General features: G+C 38.4%; 1 protein-coding gene across 5 annotated transcripts in view; it reads right to left on the minus strand.

Annotated features, from left to right (window-relative positions):
- olf413 (DBH like monooxygenase olf413) overlaps positions 1-19773 on the minus strand; it is a 945383-nt gene that overhangs the window by 303855 nt on the left and 621755 nt on the right. For all 5 annotated transcript variants that reach the window (XM_067787443.1, XM_067787440.1, XM_067787441.1 and 2 more), the window contains one exon: positions 5656-5931. In XM_067787443.1, the coding sequence (XP_067643544.1) occupies positions 5656-5931 (276 nt within the window). The remainder of the gene's footprint in view (positions 1-5655; positions 5932-19773) is intronic.

Consider the following 19773-nt stretch of genomic DNA (forward strand, 5'->3'; position numbering starts at 1 on the left):
CTCAACCAGGCTTAAAAACGCCGGCAATCTAGGACTTGTAAGAGAAAAAGACAGGTGTCCCTTAGGAGACAAATTGGTCAAGAATAATGAATACACGAGTAAGCATATTTAAAACAAGTAAGGAAGGCTAAGTTCGGGTGTAACCGAACAATACATACTCAGTTGAGAGCTATGGAGACAAAATAACGGAAAATCACCATGTAGGAAAATGAACCTAGGGTAACCCTGGAATGTGGTTGTCTGACATGTTTATCAGATGGAATGTATTAAAGAGTGTTTTAAGAGAGAGTAGGCCATATTTCTATGGATGGACGCCATTTAGGGATATCGCCATAAAGGTGGACCAGGGCTGACTCTAGAATTTGTTTGTACGATATAGGTATCAAATAAAAGGTGTTAATGAGTATTTTAAAAGGGAGTGTGCCTTAGTTGTATATGTGAAGGCGTTTTCGAGATATCGCCATAAAGGTGGACCAGCGTGTTTGTACGATATGGGTATCAAATGAAAAGTGGTAATGAATATTTTAAAAGGGAGTGATCCTTAGTTCTATAGGTGGACGCCTTTTCGAGATATCGCCATAAAGGTGGGCCAGGGGTGACTCTAGAATGTGCCTGTACGGTATCGGTATCAAATGAAAGGTATTAATGAGTATTTTAAAAGGGAATGGGCCTTAGTTCTATAGGTGAAAGTCTTTTCGAGATACCGCCATAAAGGTGGAACAGGGGTGACTCTAGAATGTGTTTGTACGATATGGGCATCAAATGAAAGGTGATAATGAGTATTTTAAAAGGGAGTGATCCTTAGTTCCATAGGTGGACGCCGTTTCGAGATATCGCCATAAAGGTGGACCAGGGGTGACTCTAGAATGTGTTTGTACGATATGGGAATCAAATGAAAGGTGTTAATGAGTATTTTAAAAGCGAGTGGGCCTTCGGTGTATAGGTGGACGCCTTTTCGAGATATCGCCATAAAGGTGGACCAAGGGTGACTCTAGAATGTTTGTACGATATGGGTATCAAACTAAAGGTGTTACTGAGCATTTTAAGAGGGAGTGGGCCTTAGGTCTATAGGTGGACGCCTTTTCGAGATATCACCATTAAGGTGGGCCACGGGTGACTCTAGAATGTGTTTATACGATATGGGTATCAAATGAAAGGTGTTAATGGGTATTTTAAAAGGGAGTGATCCTTAGTTCTATAGGTGGACGCCTTTTCGAGATATCGCCATAAAGGTGGGCCAGGGTGACTCTAGAATGTGTTTGTACGATATGGGTATGAAATTAATGGTGTTAATGAGTATTTTAAAAAGGAGTGGGCCTTAGTTCTATATGTGGACGCCTTTTCCAGATATCGCCATAAAGGTGGACCAGGGGTGACTCTATAATGTTTTTGTGCGATACGGGTATCAAATTAAAAGTATTAATGAGAGTTTTAACAGCAAGTGGCCCTTATATGTATAGGTGAAGGCGTTTGCGCAATATCAACCAAAATGTGGACCAGGGTGATCCAGAAAATCATATGTCGGGTACTGCTAATTTATTTATATATGCAATACCACGAACAGTGTTCCTGCCAAGATTCCAAGGGCTGTTGATTTCCCCCTGCAGAACTTTTTCATTTTCTTCTACTTAATATGGAAGGTGTCACACCCATTTTACAAAGTTTTTTCTAAAGTTATATTTCGCGTCAATAAAACAATGAAATTACCATGTTTCATCTCTTTTTTGGTATTTGGTATAGAATTATGGCATTTTTTCTTCATTTTTCGTAATTTTCGATATCGAAAAAGTGGGCGTGGTTATAGTCGGTTTTCGGCCATTTTTTATACCAAGATAAATTAAGTTCAGATAAGTACGTGGACTAAGCTGAGTAAATATATATCGGTCTTTGTTCAAGTTATCGTGTTAACGGCCGAGCGGAAGGACAGACGGTGGACTGTGTATAAAAACTGGGCGTGGCTTCAACCGATTTCACCCATTTTCACAGAAGACAGTTACCGTCAAAGAATCTATGCCCCTACCAAATTTCAGAAGTATTGGTAAATTTTTGTTCGACTTATGGCATTAAAAGTATTCTAGACAAACTAAATGAAAATGGGCGGAGCCACACCCATTTTGAAATTTGCTTTTATTTTTGTATTTTGTTGCACCATATCATTATTGGAGTTGGATGCTGACATAATTTACTTATATACAGTAAAGATATAAAATTTTTTGTTAAAATTTGACTTTTAAAAAAATTTTTTTTAAAAAGTGGGCGTGTTCTTCATCCTATTTTGCTAATTTTTATTTAGAACATATATAGTAATAGTAGTAACATTCCTGCCAAATTTCATAGTGATATCTTCAACGACTGCCAAATTACAGCTTGCAAAACTTTTAAATTACCTTCTTTTAAAAGTGGGCGGTGCCACGCCCATTGTCCAAACTCTTAATAATTTTCTATTCTGTGTCATAAGGTCAACCCACCTACCAAGTTTTATCGCTTTACCCATTTTGGCAATGAATTATCGCATTTTTTCGGTTTTTCGAAATTTTCGATATCGAAAAAGTGGGCGTGGTTATAGTCCGATATCACTCATTTTAAATAGCGATCTGAGATGAGTGCCCAGGAACCTACATGCCAAATTTCATCAAGATAACTCAAAATTTACTCAAGTTATCGTGTTAACGGACAGACGGACGGACATGGCTCAATCAAATTTTTTTTCGATACTGATGATTTTGATATATGGAAGCCTATATCTATCTCGATTCCTTTATACCTGTACAACCAACCGTTATCCAATCAAAGTTATTATACTCTGTGAGCTCTTGTCAACTGAGTATAAATATAAAATAAGTACCCAAGTTCTCAAAGATCTAATATTTGCATTAACCCCAGAAGTTATGCATGTGACAAATGTCGACAGAAATTGAAGAAATTCTTCATAAATATAATGACGATCCCATCTGGGAAGGCCACCCAGAAAATCGCATGACACATAAGATCTAATAAAAATATTGCTGGAAAATATGAAAAATGGTATAAGAAAAAATATGAAAAATTTTTGCATCCACTGTTCCCCCCTTTGGTTTAACCGCTTATCACTATATAACTGCTTCTTGCTCAAGCAGCAACTGAATCTACCCAATCTACTGTATATCATCCGCTCAAAGAACCCGCTTTTAGAACAATGTCAATTTTCAACCAATGATGACTGTAACCATTACAATTTTTGTTTTAGAGCACGGGGAAAAAGTGTCAATAAAATATGACACTATGGCATCATCGCCATAAACAAAGTCCAGTTTTCACAACTATTCTGTAACAGATGTCGCAGTGCTGTGAATATCAATTGGCAAGAACCAGAATTGAAGTAGGAATAATGAAGACAAACAAAAAACCGCTGTGATGGCTGAATGGTTATAGCAGCGGCGCCTAAACGTTGCCGATGAAGGAATTTAGCAATTCCCGAAATGGATCTATACAACGAGCTTTGGCAGTTGTCTAAATTTTTTTTTCTTCTATTCTAATTTAAAAATTTTTTCAATTAAGAAAAAATATATTATAACAATAATAATGATAAAATAATTATTGTTAGGCCTTGAGCTCGATTCAAACTCGCGATGTAACCATTACATTATTCTATACGTTTCAATTTTAATTTGAAATGGACTATCAATACAAAAAAAAACTTTGTTTAACCGTTTTCATCTAGGAAAACCTCGCCTTTTAGAGAGGTCATAAATTTAGATAATAGGATTTTTGGCTCTAGGTAAATAGATAAATAGATAGTAGACATATAGGGCTCTGTAGAATAGGAAAAGTAATTTTATTAATAACCTGCGGAATAGAAATTATCAATAGGAAAAATAATTCTATTAATAAGGGTTGGTGTCGAAATTCTGTATGTACAAAATTCTAAAAACAAAATTCTGCTTTTTTAAAATTCTGCTTTCTAAAATTCTGCTTTCAAAATTCTGTATTACAAAATTCTGTATTACAAAATTCTGTATTAAAATATATTGTAACAGTGTTAAAGAGGTCATGTAATTATTTTTAAAAAGTGCGCCATGCACAGTAATTCTGCGTAGAACACCTTTCTGCATAGGCGGCCTTCGGCCGCGCTTATAAAAATTAACCCTGGGCTACGACATGCCAAGTCCGGGTGTGTGGTATAACCGTGGCTACCGCCATGGTGATGCCCTTCTGCGTAGTATACCCTTCTGCGTAGGCGGCCTTCGGCCACACTTTAAAAAAATAACCCTTAGCCGATCCAGCACCGGCTACGCCATGCATGATTCCGGAATATTGACTTCCAGAATTAAACATGCAGAATTTTGAAAAGGCAGAATTTTAGAAAGCAGAATTTTTTTGCAATTTACAGAATTTTGTCACCCAGAATTTTGTAATACAGAATAATGACACGCTCCCTATTAATAACCCTGTAGGATAATTTTATTAAGACCTGTAGAATAGGAAAAGTAATTTTATTAATGACTTACGGAATAGAAAGTATCAATAGGAAAAATAATTTTATTAATAACCTGCGGAATAAAAAATATCAATAGGAAAAATTATTTTAGTAATAACCTATAAGGTAGAAAAAATCGATAAAAATAATAATTTTACTCTAATACCCTATAATGTAGAAAATATCTATAGTAAAATTAATGACACTTTAATCCCATCTAGAATAGGAAATGAGGATAAGCAAAAATTTCCCAGTAACATAGAAAATAGCAATATCATAAATAATAAGAAAACAATAATACACAAAAATAGACTTAAATTAATAGAATAAGTAAATTTTCAACCTACAAACATAAAATACAAAATATAGGCTAAATTCATACTTAACTAAATAAAAATAGAATGCTCATGCATTCTCCAAATGCATAAGCATTCTGAAAAAAAGGGAGATGTAGTGCAAACAGCCAACAATTTAAGTAAATCAGTTAATATGCTACCCTGTAACAAAAAGAGTTAAAATTTTCATCAACACAAAAAAAGGCATCTGCTAATTGTTGCTGACATAGCAATTCATACGATTAGTACAGGTGTGTGTACAACGCACGACCAAGCCAAATTTGCATTCCAGCAAATTTGCGGATATTGCATTTCCCACAGAAGTCGCAACTCAACACAGATGTCTAGGTACATATTTGTGTCTAGTTGTATGTATGTAAGTATGTATGCTTAAGGTAAATATGTATGTAATTATGTATGCTTAAAGTAAATATGTATGTAAGAATATGTTAGAATAATTTAGTATAAATAAGCTGAAAATATTTGAATAAAGAAGCATTCAAGCATTCGCTCACTGACACACCTCACAAAACCCATTATTCATTTTTAATCTTTTATAATGCGTTGGTTTATATCCCTTATTTGGGGGTCGCTGGGGTCGTGTTGTCTTGTAAGGTCACGTTCTCTTGCTAGAGTTGCGGTCTCCGCTGGAAAATGTGGCTAGATTTCTGGGATTCTGCCGGCGGGAATAAAACGAGCCGAAGCGGATTCAATGACCTTGCGGAAAGCACGCTCCCCTTGACGGGTAGCAGTCGGGATAGGGTGGGCAGCAAAACGATTGTCAGTATAAGTGTAAGCTAATTTAAATTTGTTGGTCAGGGCCCTTGTGAATTAAGCTAATTCTATTTGTTTTTGAAAACTTACCCTAATCATGTGTTGCTTTTGATTTATATCTTGCAGTTTAAACATTTTACACCAATACAAAGTGCTGTCTCCAATTGGCAGTTCCACATCTTCATTCCGCAGCTCCACTGCCCTTATTTTATCGTCTAAGTCGAATTTTGATTGTGCTTTCTGGGTGAGAACCATAGCGTAATATGTATGAAAGGCAGATTTAGGGTCAGGTAGTGTACCGGGTTCCGAAGATCCATTAAGTGGGTCACGACTTCCATACATAAAGACGAGTATCATCGTGTTATTCTGAAATTTTAAGAATGTATGTATATAAAAAAATTTGTATTTGCAATGTATTTATGTTTTTTTTTTGTTGCTTAGTTATAAAAAAAAGTACGAAGGTTATCTACTTAGCGAAAATTCACTAAATTGTATTGAGACTCGACGCTATGTTAAATGGGAGAAAAAATAAAATAAAACATGTAAGGAAGTCTAAGTTCACGTGAAACCGAATATTACATACCCAGCTGTACACTTGAAATGCTGTTGTTGTTTGTTTTGGGTGCTTAATAGTGTTACAAGGCTGCGCTGAACTAATTTTCGTTTAAAAGAAGCAAAAAGGATACAGAGGCTAACAACAATGACCTTGATCGGGTAATAATGCAGTTTTCTTTCAGATATGGGGATTTCCCTACTGTTTATTTTAAAATAAAGATATAACAGAACAATAAACATAAAAACACAAGTGCCATTGTACTTAAAAGCGTTATTGCTAACGGTTGTTTTTTACCTATGCAGTTTTTTTTTTTTTTTTAGTTCTGCAATAACTAAAACCGCATCGTTGCGATGGTACTGTGTGTTTCATAGTAGCAGGTAGTGAACAATTTTAGGCTTTTGTTAACTGAGGAATTGAAATTTTTGGTAGCCGTTGTCCTGTTAAATGTGAATGGAAATGTTTCAAGAGCGACGCAATAGTTTGAGTGAAAAGTAAAATTTTAGTTTAGTAATATTTGATCGCTTAATAGTTAATAGTCTTCAAAAATCAAACGCGTTTTTTTGAAAACGTAAAAAAAAAAATGTTTAAGAAGTATATTGATCAAAGGAGGGATTTGTGTTGTTTGGCGTTATTTTCAACATCGTGATGAAGAAGTCAAAATCAAGCAATTACCACCATCACCAGAAAATCCCAAAAATTTTGAATTAAGTAAGACAAGAGATGTGGCGGCCACCGTGGTGTGATGGTAGCGTGCTCCGCCTATCACACCGTATGCCCTGGGTTCAACTCCCGGGCAAAGCAACATCAAAATTTTGGAAATAAGATTTTTCAATTAGAAGAAAATTTTTCTAAGCGGGGTCGCCCCTCGGCAGTGTCTGGCAAGCGCTCCGATTGTATTTCTGCCATGAAAAGCTCTCAGTGAAAACTCATCTGCCTTGCAGATGCCGTTCGGAGTCGGCATAAAACATGTAGGTCCCGTCCGGCCAATTTGTAGGGAAAAATCAAGAGGAGCACGATGCAAATTGGAAGAGAAGCTCGGCCTTAGATCTCTTCGGAGGTTATCGCGCCTTACATTTATTTTTTTTTTTTTTTTATTTAAGACAAGATGTATTATTAAATATGTTATATACATAAATTTAATATTTAGTTACATTAAACTATATATATACATAGTTTTCATAAACCATGCCTAGGCTAAGTAGAGAATCTGGTAATATGAGACTCGTCACAGCTAGTAGAGGAATGCATGTTCTTCGTGGAGAAAAAGAATATAGACAACATTCACAAACACAAAATACGTAAGACCACAAAACCCGACGCGAAAATTCCCAAATACGCTCTATTGAGCGCAATAGAGACACAACCCAGCATAGAGTCCTTCGCGAAAATTTTGAAATTCGCACTATAGAACAAAGTAGAAATACTTCCGGACGTAGATCTCGCCGTGAAAATCTAGAGATTCGTTCTGCTGAGCGAGTAATCGAGACACGGCAACGTTGAGTCCGTCGCGAAAACTTAGAAATTCGCTCTGCAGAACAAAGTCGTAATACCTCCGAAAATAGGTCCCGCCGTGACAATTCCCAGATTCGAATAATCAATACTCGGCAACATAGAGTCCGTCGCGAAAACTTGGAGATTCGGTCTGCAGAGCAAAGTCGTAATACCTCCGAACATAGGTCCCACCGTGACAATTCCGAGACTCGCGCCGCTGAGCGGGTAATCAATACTCGGCAACATAGAGTCCGTCGCGAAAACTTAGAAATCAATACACGGCAACATAGATCTCGGCGTGGAAATTTGTAGATTCGCTCTGCAGAACAATGTCGAAATACCGCTGAACGTAGCTCGCCGTTACAATCCAGAGATTCGCACCACTGAGCGAATAATCAATACTCGGCAACATAGAGTCCGTCGCGGAAATTCAGAAATTCGCTCTATAGAGCAAAGTAGAAATACCTCTGAACATATGTCTCGCCGTGAAAATTCAGAGGTCCGGTCAGCTGAGGGAATAATCAATACACGGCAACATAGATCACGCCGCGGCAACTCCTCCAATCGCTCTATCGAGCAAAGTAGAAATACTTGTGCGCACCGATCCCGCCGTAGAAATCCAGGGAAAAGACACCGAGAACAACTTAGAAATACTCTTGCTCGTAGATCAGTCCGTAGAAGAGCTCGTGTAGAAAACTCTAGACAAAGACGTCAAAGTCAATTCCGAGTACATCGTCACAGAGTAAATTTACAAAATAGAAGAAATGAAAATGAAAGGCAGGCTGAGAGAAATTGTTCAATGAGAGAAAATGAGGGTCGGGAGAACGAAGATATAGTAAATGAATTAGGATTACCAGATCTTCGACAAACACATTTTAGGAATATTAAGAAGGGACCAACAGAAGTTTGCGTTTGCTGTGGTGGGCTATGGTTTCCGTTTTATTTGTCCGATAAATTTACCGCTGAAGATGGTAGCTATAAATTCGGCGCTACTTGCCGAAACACATTTAAAAGGAACACTCTTCCAAAGATATGCTTGTCTAATGGTTTAGATTTTCCAGAGCTCCCAGAATGTCTAAAAGATCTTACGCCTTTAGAGGAACGCTTAATAATGCCCAGGTTACCTTTTGTGACTATTCGCCCTTTGGGATACCAAGGACAAGGCTCATTAAGGTGGGCTGTATTTAACATTCCTATTTCAGTTAAAGAAATTGTTACTTCCCTCCCAAGATCATTCGATCAAGCGCATGTCATTCAAATCCATATAAGAAGACGCATGGAGTATAATCATGACTATATGACTGATAACATACGATCTGCGAAAATTATGGAAGCCTTGCGATATTTAGTGAATACCTCATTATATCAAGAGCACAATATACAAATTAACGAAGAGTGGGTTGCAGGTTTTAGTGATAATGAAGAAATTCCGTTTATTGCATCTATTGAAGATGTACCCGTGCTTCAAAGTTTTGAAATTGCCCAGGAGAGAATAATCCCCCCCTAGAACCTGCAATTGAAGAAATAAATCCCGGTGGCATTGAGACTCTTCTCGATAATGTTCCAGTAGAAAATTTGGACATAAATCGTTTGATTATTGCACCAGGTGAGGGCCAAAGACCCCTGGATATCATTCAAGATAACAACTCTGAAGAACTGTCATTCGCAAGCATTTACGCTGGACAGAAGCGAACTTGTACCGAGTTATACAGTAAGATTGGATATAGGGTTCTTAAGCTCACTGTGAAGCAGAAAAAAAAGCAATTGCCACGACTTCGCCAATTCGGCCTTCCAACCTTTTTTATAACGTTATCTGCCGCTGAATCTCATTGGATAGAATTACTGGTTATTAAGGGGGCTCACCTCACGTGCATGGCATGTATTGGCTCAAGAATGCTCTAAGATCGATCTTAGCAAACCTGAGTCTTTTCCAAATGCTATTAATAAATAAATAAATGTAAGGCGCGATAACCTCCGAAGAGATCTAAGGCCGAGCTTCTCTTCCAATTTGCGTCGTGCTCCTCTTGACTTTCCCTACAAATTGGCCGGACGGGACCTACATGTTTTATGCCTAATCCGAACGGCATCTGCAAGGCAGATGAGTTTTCACTGAGGGCTTTCATGGCAGAAATACACCCGGAGCGCTTGCCAAGCATTGCCGAGGGGCCAACCCGCTTAGAAAAGTGTTCTTCTAATTGAAAAACCATATTTCTAAAATTTTGATGTTGCTTTGTCCGGGATGTGAACCCAGGGTATACGGTATTATAGGCGGAGCATGCTACCATCACACCACGGTGGCCGCCAATGCTATTAGCTTCATTGACAAATATGTCTCTACAGATGGATCGATAAGTCATTTGAAAAACGTCATTGAGTACCAAAGATATAACCATAGTCGGTCCAGTACCAGGGAAATAAGAGGACAGCAAATTTGCCGATTTGGTATCACATATCCGTCCATGCCCTCCACCCAAATATTATTGCCACTTCCAGATGACATTTAAAATTTAGAAACACATAAGGAAAACTACTCCAAGATTCAAAATCTTCAGATATTTCCTGTCTAAATGATTGTGAGACTTTTCTCTCTGATACGAGAGTAAATTTGTCATTCGATGTATATTTACTCGCTCTCAGATCAAGTTTAACCAAACCTAAAGTTTTCCTTAAAAGAAAGTTCGAAGACCGCTCAATTAATGCTCATTATAGAAATAAATAGGGCCAATATGGATATTCAGTTCATACTGGATGCATACGATTGATGTTCTTACATAATAAATTATATAAATAAATCAAATAGGGGTATTTCCAGGCTTTTAAATGAGACAGTAGTACAAGTTAATACAGAAAACTTCACTGTCGAGCAGAAACTTCAGCATATAGGTCACAAATTTGTTTCCGGAACAGAAATTTCCACCCAAGAGGCAGTTTATTGCTGCATTGGTCTTCATCTTTCGGAAGCTAGCAAATCCAGAAATATATATTAATATCTCTCGACCTGAAGAACGAGTGCGAATGGTGAAACCCAGAGCACAATTTCAGAATCTTTCTGAAGGTTGTACCGATACTTTTGTGGCGGGTTTGTTAGAGCATTGTGCTGAAATGCCTACTCTTTTCGAGAACGTTTGTCTAGCTGATTTTGCAGCTATGTTTACATTTGTAAAATCAGCTAGAACGGCACAAGGTAGCTTCGATAATGAAGGATATATAAAAGGCGATAATTCTTTAGTTATAGGAGTAGCAATTCCATTGAGGGATGTTAGTAGTTATGTAAAGAAACGTACCAAACCGTGTGTAGTTCGGTCAAGAAGGTTTGGTCCAGCCACTGCCAGAGATGATTATTTCAGAGAAATGGTGATGCTCTACCAACCATGGCGGGATGAACAGCGGGATATTATAGATAATAATAATGAGCAAACCTGCGTAGAAAATCGAATTCCTATAGAGGAAATCGAAAAAATATGACGTGTTTGAACAGAGGGAGCTCGAAAATGTTCTGAGTAGATTAAGGGAGGAGGAAGTTTTCATACCAGCTGAAATAGATAGGCGGGATATTATTGACAATGAATTCAGGGTACTGGCTTTTCCCGAAATAAACCCTTACATAAATTTATTAAACCTTCACGATAGTGTTCCCGAAATAAGTGAGAATGACTCCAATGTCACTCTTAGGCTCATTAAACTTGCTCCCTTAGTTCCCGTTGAGGACCTACTTAACTCATTTGCTACACAATTTTAAAAAAGATCAGCCATTTTATGACTTTGTAGGTGGTGGGCAGGCGTTGGAAAAAGCCGCCTTATATCATCAATATAGCAGACTCTCAATTACCATTTTAATTGCATACCTGGATCAAATCCAAGCTGTTTGAAGGTACTTCTTTGTGCTCCTACGGGAAAAGTAGCATTTGGGATAGGCGGTTTGACACTGCATTCTATATTTTCACTACCCGTGAATCAGTCCAATAGAGACTTACGGCCGCTTAGCAACGATATTATCAACTCAATGTATAATAGACTATGTAATTAATTTGAAGTTGATAATTATAGATGAAATTTCAATGGTTAGCGCTTGAATGTTTAGCTTTATTGATGCCAGACTAAAGCACATTTTCAAAAGTAATATTCCATTTGGTGGTATACCTGTTATTGTTTTTGGTGACTTGAAACAATTGTCTCCTGTAGGCGATAGATGGATTTTTTCACCGAATCCGAGCGATAATTACAGCGTCGTCGGTTCGCCATTTTGGGAGTTCTTTAAATATTATGAATTGAATGAAATAATGAGACAGCGTGGAGATCAACCGTTTGCTATTGCTTTGGATAATATGGCTTTCGGGGCTATGACCAGTGAAGATATCTTTGATTCCAAGCAGGGTCGTTAACTCTGACCAGATTCCATTTTGGTCAAATGAGGAATCTGCCACTAAAATGCCCTTAAACTGAGTCAAATTCTTTCTACAGCAATTTTCTCAACTGCGAAAGATGTGGTTAAAGGAATTGCCGTTAGTGGCCAAAATGCTAATATCTTAGAACGGGTCAGACTATTCAAAACTTCGGAAACGCAGGGTCTTTTGTATAGCTTAACACTAAAAACCACGGCCAAATATATGATGACAGTGAATATCAACACAGGCGACTGTTTGGTCAATGGTGCAACTGGCCAGCTTATGCAGATAGATTTAGATTCATCGGCTCCAATAACATTGTGGATAAAATTTTTGGAACCTTCTGTTGGTTTGATTGCTAGATCAAAAAAGACCCATCCTAACGAACCTTCGTGGACACCCATTGAGAAGATTGTTAGAGCCTTTCAATATAAAAGAAATGAATGTCCCTGCTGAGGGAATAACAATTCACAAAAGTCAGGGTGCTACGTATAACAAAGTGGTTGTTCACACCCGACCTAGAATACCTAGATCTTCTTTATATGTAGCCCGCAGTCGAGCTACTAGTGCTGATGGTCTATTTTTTTCGGTAACTTCATCGAGCCTTCAAATTATATTGCATAATGTCCAGAGTCTTCATGCCCACATAAATGATATAAATAATGACATCCTGATGTTATCCTCGGATATCGTGTGTTTTGTCGAGACATGGAGTTATCCATCTGAAAACTTTGAAATTCCTGGGTTTATTGCACTAATTGCTTTACGGATAGACAGCACCGAAACGGAAAATAAAAAAATAAGCGAGGCGGTGTAGTGTATGCGAGACCTAACATTGCTGCCGCAATCGAATTATGTAAGGTGAAAAAAAATTTTTCTGGTCGCAACGTTTTAGAAATCGTTGTATTCAAATGCAAAGATTATCACATATTGGTGCTTTATAGGAATTCCACATTCCCCATCAGGCATTTTGAATCAGAACTGCGAGAAATTCTCACGACAGATCTGCATGAAAAACATGTTGCTGTTGTAGCAGTGCTTCGCCCCACCTAACAGCCTCGACCGATCACAAATTGTCATCAATATCCTCTAACGGGAGTCAAAGGAAACTTGCTGTTTCAACAGGGGTGGACCATAATGAAAGGGGTGTTAGAGGCGTTGGTTCCACATTACAATTAAAGAGATGGTTGGTGTCATTTGGAGACACATTGCAAGCAGGGCATACATTTTGTATATCGGGGTTGATTCTGGATAGGTAAGAGTTTAACCTGTTACAGTGTCCAGAACGAAGTTGAGCAAGAGTGACACGCGTTTCACTGGGGAGTATGCGTTCCTCTTCCACAAGTTTTGGGCACTTTTCCTTGAGTACTGGATTCACCGGGCAATTCCTGACATAAAGGTCCGACGCCTTTTTGTTGAGTTCACCAAGGACCTGCTTGTGTTTTTTTTTTGCTTCATACGGATGGGTTCTCAGGTGCCGTATTTCCTCAGAATGCTTGCGGAGATGACTCCTTAAGCACCTAGGCGGTGTTGGCTCATCAATCAGATGTCTGTTTGGATGCCCAGGTTTCTGGGTATTCAACTTGAACTGTTTGGTTAGCATCTCATTTCTCTCCCTGATGGGGAGTATTCTCGCCTCATTATGTAGATGGTGTTCTGGGGACATAAGAAGACAGCCCGTGACGATTCTGAGGGCAGTATTTTGGCAGGCCTGTAGCTTCTTCCAATGGGTAATTTTTAGGCTTGGCGACCATATGGGTGACGCGTAGTACTTAAACGGCTGGCCAATTGCTTTGTATGTAGTAATGAGCGTTTCTTTATCTTTTCCCCAGGTACTGCCAGCAAGGGATTTGAGGATTTTATTACAGCTCTGGATTTTCGGAACAATTGCGGCTGCGTGCTCACCAAAATGTAGATCCTGATCAAACGTCACACCCAAGATTTTGGGGTGTAGGACAGTCGGTAGCGTAGTGCCATCGACGTGGATGTTCAAAATGGTCGACATTTGGGACGTCAATGTTGTAAATAAGGTCGCGGAAGATTTAGCCGGCGATAATGCCAGGTTTCGCAAGGCGAAAAAACTGGAGATCAGGGAGGTAGCCGTTTATTCTGTTGCAGAGCTCATCGATCTGTGGGCCTGGGCCTGTGGCCATTATTGTGCAGTCATCGGCGTATGAAACGATAGTGACTCCTTCTGGTGGTGAAGGTAGCTTAGATATGTAGAAATTAAAAAAAAAGTGGGAATAGGACACCACCCTGTGGCATCCCTTTTTTAATTCTTCTTGGTTTTGATGTTTCGTTTCTAAATTGCACCGATGCCTGCCGACCACCCCGATAATTTGCGGTCCACATTTTAAGACATGGGGGAAGGGTAGACCCTTCCATGTCTTGCAGTAACGTGCCATGGTTGACCGTATCAAAAGCTTTTGATAGGTCTAGCGCTACGAGTACTGTTCTATGGTGGGGGTTTTGATTTGAACCGCAATTTATTTGGGTGCTGATGGCATATGGTGGTGCTATGGACTTTTCTGAAGCCATGCTGATGAGAGGATAGCTGCAAATTTGCTTGGAAGTAGGGGAGCAAAATGGCTTCAAGCGTCTTTGCTACTGGCGATAGGAGAGATATCGGACGATACGACTCTCCTATGTTAGCTGGTTTCCCAGGCTTTAGTAGCGGGACCACCTTGGCCATTTTCCATTTTTCGGGTATGACAAAGGTGGAAAGAGACATGTTGAAGACATGTGTAAGTATTTGAAACCCTCTTTCCCTAGGCTTTTAAGCATCGGCATGGCTATGTCGTCTGGGCCCACTGCTTTGGATGGTTTAGCGTGACCAATGGCATCTTCAACCTCCCTGGCGGTGATGGTAATTGGTGACGCGCTGAATTTATGCTTATGTGCGTGTTTGTTGGCCCTCCCTCTATCTTTGTCGACCATAGAATGCATTACATATTGACGGCAGAATGCGCTCGCGCATTTTTTCGAATCCGACAGCACTTTATCGCCGAAGGCAATGGAAACTTTGTCATTGTGCTTAGACGGATTCGATAGCGACTTTACGGTGGACCAAAGTTTATCCACACCGGCAGAGAGGTTACAACCTCTTAGGTGCTCCTCCCATTTCGCCCGCTTGTGTTCATCCACAAGCAATCTGATGCGTTGGTTTATATCCTTTATTTGAGTGTCGCCTGGGTCGAGCTGTCTTATAAGGTCATGTTCTCTCGCTAAATTTGCGGCCTCCGCCGGGAAGTGGGGCCGAATTTCGGGAATTCTCCCGGCGGGAATGAAACGTGCCGAGGCGGATACAATGACATTGCGGAAAGCATGCTCCCCTTGGCGGGCATCAGTCGGGATAGGGAGGGCAGCAAAGAGGTTGTCTGTAAAAGATTGGTATTCGTCCCACTTTCCTTTTTTAAACTTTATGAAAGTGCGTTTTTCTGTAGTGATCAAGTCGGCGGACCGCTCGAACGGAATAAGTATAGGCTGGTGGTCTGATGCCAATGTTACCTTCGGCTGCCAGTTGACGCAGTTTACGAGTTCTGCGCTCACGATTGAGATATCCGGCGAACTGTGACAGCTTCCTACCATACGTGTGGGGCGTCTCCGTTTATTGTGCAGAACGTCGTTTCTTCTATTTGATCCGCCAACATCCCACCCCTACTGTCCGCCCGCAAGTTTCAATGCCGTAGATCGTTATGGGCATTAAAGTCGCCTAAGATAATGCGATTGTTGCCAGTGAGTAAGGCGCTAATATTAAGGCGGTATCCACTAGGGCAACATGTGGCAGGAGGGATGTAGATGTTGATGATTTCTAGGTTTGCATCGCCTGACCGGACAGATAGGCCTTGACGTTCTAAGACATTGTCCCTGCGGTCGATGCCAGGATCAAATATATGATATTGCACAGAGTGGTGTATGATAAACGCGAGGCCGCCTCTATTTCCGCTCATGCGATCTTTTCTGTGAACATTATACCCAGAACAGGTTTGCAGTGCAGATCTTGCTGTGAGTTTATTCTCTTGAATCGCCGCAATGCGGATGTTGTGCCGCTTCATGCAATCGACGGTGATCTTCCCAGTTAGCCCATTACAGTTTAACTGCAGAATTCTGAAGTGCATAGGGGGAGACGTCGCCACTCTGGGAGTTATTGACGGGTGACTACGCCTGAAGGCCAGGACGCAACTGCTGTTGTGGCCCTGGGACTGGGCGTCCTTGGGCAAGCATTGGGGTACCCGGTAGATTGGGGTTTGAGACCTGGCAACATGGCGCAATGAAACCCGTCGGGAGGTTGCCGTCGCGGAGACCAGAACATCTAGGAAAGTGGCACCGCCCAAGGCATGAGCTGCATTGGGCGGATGTCGCAAACATATATATTCTGTGCTGGCAAACGGTGCAAACGGGGTTAGGGACTAAGAGTCTGTTTCCCTGACCTACACGATTGCTGTTGGAAAAGAGGGGGGGGGGGGGGGGGGGAGACGGGAGCAGGGGCTGATATTTCGGCAGGTACCCAAATTGACCGGGCATTTTCAAATATTGACACAACCCATGTTTAAGCTACCACTTGTGAAATATTATATAGCTACCACGATAGCATTTGCGCCTCTTTTTATGAAAACAGCGAAACTAACTAAGATAGATTAAGATATTTATATACTGTAGCTAATTAGGTACACATTTTTCTGACTTATTATATTATCAATATTATTAATTTATACAAATAAGAGAAGCCTTAGTTTTAAGTAAATATAAACGTATTAATCGAAATTTAAGCTTAAAGTGTATTGTATTAAAAAAAAAAATTTTACTAACTAGTGATTACAAAATATAAAAGGTTGACTTCCATAATAAGATTTAATAAACATCGCAGTGATAAAATTAGCAAGTATGCTGACTTACATACATAAATTGGACCAAATGTTTCTTTTCTTTGCAGGTCATCTAATATACCAAGGTTAATCGTTATATATACACATGAACCTCGACTGCTTTCCGAAATAAAATATTTTCTGTTCCTATTAATAAGGCAGGGAGGGATTAGTTGTGATTCGACTTTTTTCCATTTTAATATTATATTTTTTCCATTTTATATATGTGACCCGGCCTATGAAAAGGTGGCTTATGACACAAAAAGAAACAGCTGTTGAATATAAACAATGCATTTCTTCAGTTTTTAGTAGTTTTTCTTTTGCATTACTTTTTTTGAGTCATAAGCAACCTTTTATAGGCCGGGTCACATATATAAATCAATAAAATTTTGGACTTTTAAATGAGTATAATTTTAAACCGGTTCATTTCTAACTCTCAAACTTTCTTTAGTCGGTAACTAAAGTTTTTTTATGAAGCTTTTATCTATATTTCGTCTTTAAATATCACCCATATCAAATCTGTGAAAAACGCAGTTTCGAAAACTGTGTTGTGAGTTAAGGTGACTATCTGGATATCAATCAAAAGGTATTGAAGAAGGTATCAATATGGGAGTGTTATTATTTCAAAAACCCACTTAGGTTTGGAGATATTGGCCTAAATTTTTACCATAGAATGTGTTTATACAATATAGGCCTTTGACACTTATTGTATTGCCGGGGACATAAATATAGGATGCTATTGCTTTCAATAAATCATTTTGCTTGAGCAGGGGATTTAGGATGGAACAAATAATTATAAAAAAAGGGCTGGGTTATTAAAGAAATTTTCGAAATTTTACTAGAAATAGCTTATTACCTGCATCTACGCACTTTTACAAAATCTTTTATATAAAAGAAGGCGATTTAACCGATTTAGTCCATTTTTACGGAAAATACATGTGCATATGTGCAAATCTTTCGCCGAGTTTTGGCTCCAGAAACGTTGGGAAATGCATTGTAAGAAAGGGGCAGTGCCACGCCCATTTTTCAAGATTTGAATTTTTTTCCATTTTTTGTTAAAATGGCACAAAATACGATTGGTACAAAACTATTTTTCGCTAAGATTTAACTTATTATTTTTGCCTACGACCCTTTTTAAAGTCATTTATATAAAAGTGGGCGTGTTCCTTAACCAATCTTATACATTTTTACTAGAAATATTTCTGGCTATAAGGAAAATATGTGTACCCAATTTTGTTACGATATGTAAATTTTTCTTCGAGTTATGGCTCCCGAAATATTGAAAATTGCTTAAACAAAAAAGGGCGGTGCCACACCCATTTTAGAAAATTTGAGTGTTTTCCAATTTAATGTTATAATTCAAATTATAAAGTAAAATTCTATTGATACAAAGCATGTTTTCGCTAAGATATAGCTTATTATTTTCGTCTACTACCTTTTTAAAAATCTTTTATATAAAAGTGGGCGTGGTCTTTAACCGATCTCGTCCATTTTTTCTATAAATATTTCCTGCTATGGGGAAAATTTGTGTACCCAATTTTATTACGATCCGTTAATTTGTCTTCGAGTTATGGCTCCCGAAACATAGAAAATTGGTTTGTCATAAAAGGGGCGGTACCACACCAATTTTTTTAAATTTTAAGGTCTTCCTATTTATTGTTATAAATCCACTTGGGAAATGAAATACCATTGATACGAAGCTCTCTTTTGCAAGGATATACCTTATTTAATTAAACCCTGCCCTTTTTTTGTAATTATTTGTTCCATCCTAAATCCCCTGCTCAAGCAAAATTATTTATTGAAAGCAATAGCATCCTATATTTATGTCCCCGGCAATACAATAAGTGTCAAAGGCCTATATTGTATAAACACATTCTATGGTAAAAATTTAGGCCAATATCTACAAACCTAAGTGGGTTTTTGAAATAATAACACTCCCATATTGATAACTTCTTCAATACCTTTTGATTGATATCCTCATTGTCACCTTAACGAGACTGCGTTTTTCACAGATTTGATATGGGTGATATTTAAAGGCGAAATATAGATAAAAGCTTCATAAAAAACCTTTAGTTGCCGACTAAAGAAAGTTTGAGAGTTAGAAATGAGCCGGTTAAAAATTATACTCATTTAAAAATCCAAAATTTTATTGATTTATATATGTGGCCCGGCCTATGAAAAGGTGGCTTATGACTCAAAAAAAGTAATGCAAAAGAAAAACTACTAAAAAACTGAATAAATGCATTGTTTATCTTTAACAGCTGTTTCTTTTTTGAGTCATAAGCCACCTTTTCATAGGCCGGGTCACATATATAAAATGGAAAAATATAATATTAAAAGGAAAAAAGTCGAATCACAACTAATCCCTCCCTGCCTTATTAGTAGGAACAGAAAATATTTTATTTCGGAAAGCAGTCGAGGTTCATGTGTATATATAATGATTAACCTTGGTATATTAGATGACCTGCAAAGAAAAGAAACATTTGGACCAATTTATGTATGTAAGTCAGCATACATGCTAATTTCATCACTGCGATGTTTATTAAATCTTATTATGGAAGTCAACCTTTTATATTTTGTAATCACTAGTTAGTAAAATTTTTTTTTCAATACAATACACTTTAAGCTTTAATTTTGATTAATACGTTTATATTTACTTAAAACTAAGGCTTCTCTTATTTGTATAAATTAATAATATTGATAATATAATAAGTCTTAAGAATCAGAAAAATATGTACCTAATTAGCTACAGTATATTAATATCTTAATCTATCTTAGTTAGTTTCGCTGTTTTCATAAAAAGAGGCGCAGATGCTATCGTGGTAGCTACATACTGTTTCATAAGTGGTAGCTTTAACATGGGTTGTGTCAATATTTGAAATTGCCCAGTCAATTTGGGTACCTGCAGAAA

This window comes from Eurosta solidaginis, chromosome 5 (assembly GCF_040869045.1).
Source record: "Eurosta solidaginis isolate ZX-2024a chromosome 5, ASM4086904v1, whole genome shotgun sequence".
Taxonomy (NCBI): domain Eukaryota; kingdom Metazoa; phylum Arthropoda; class Insecta; order Diptera; family Tephritidae; genus Eurosta; species Eurosta solidaginis.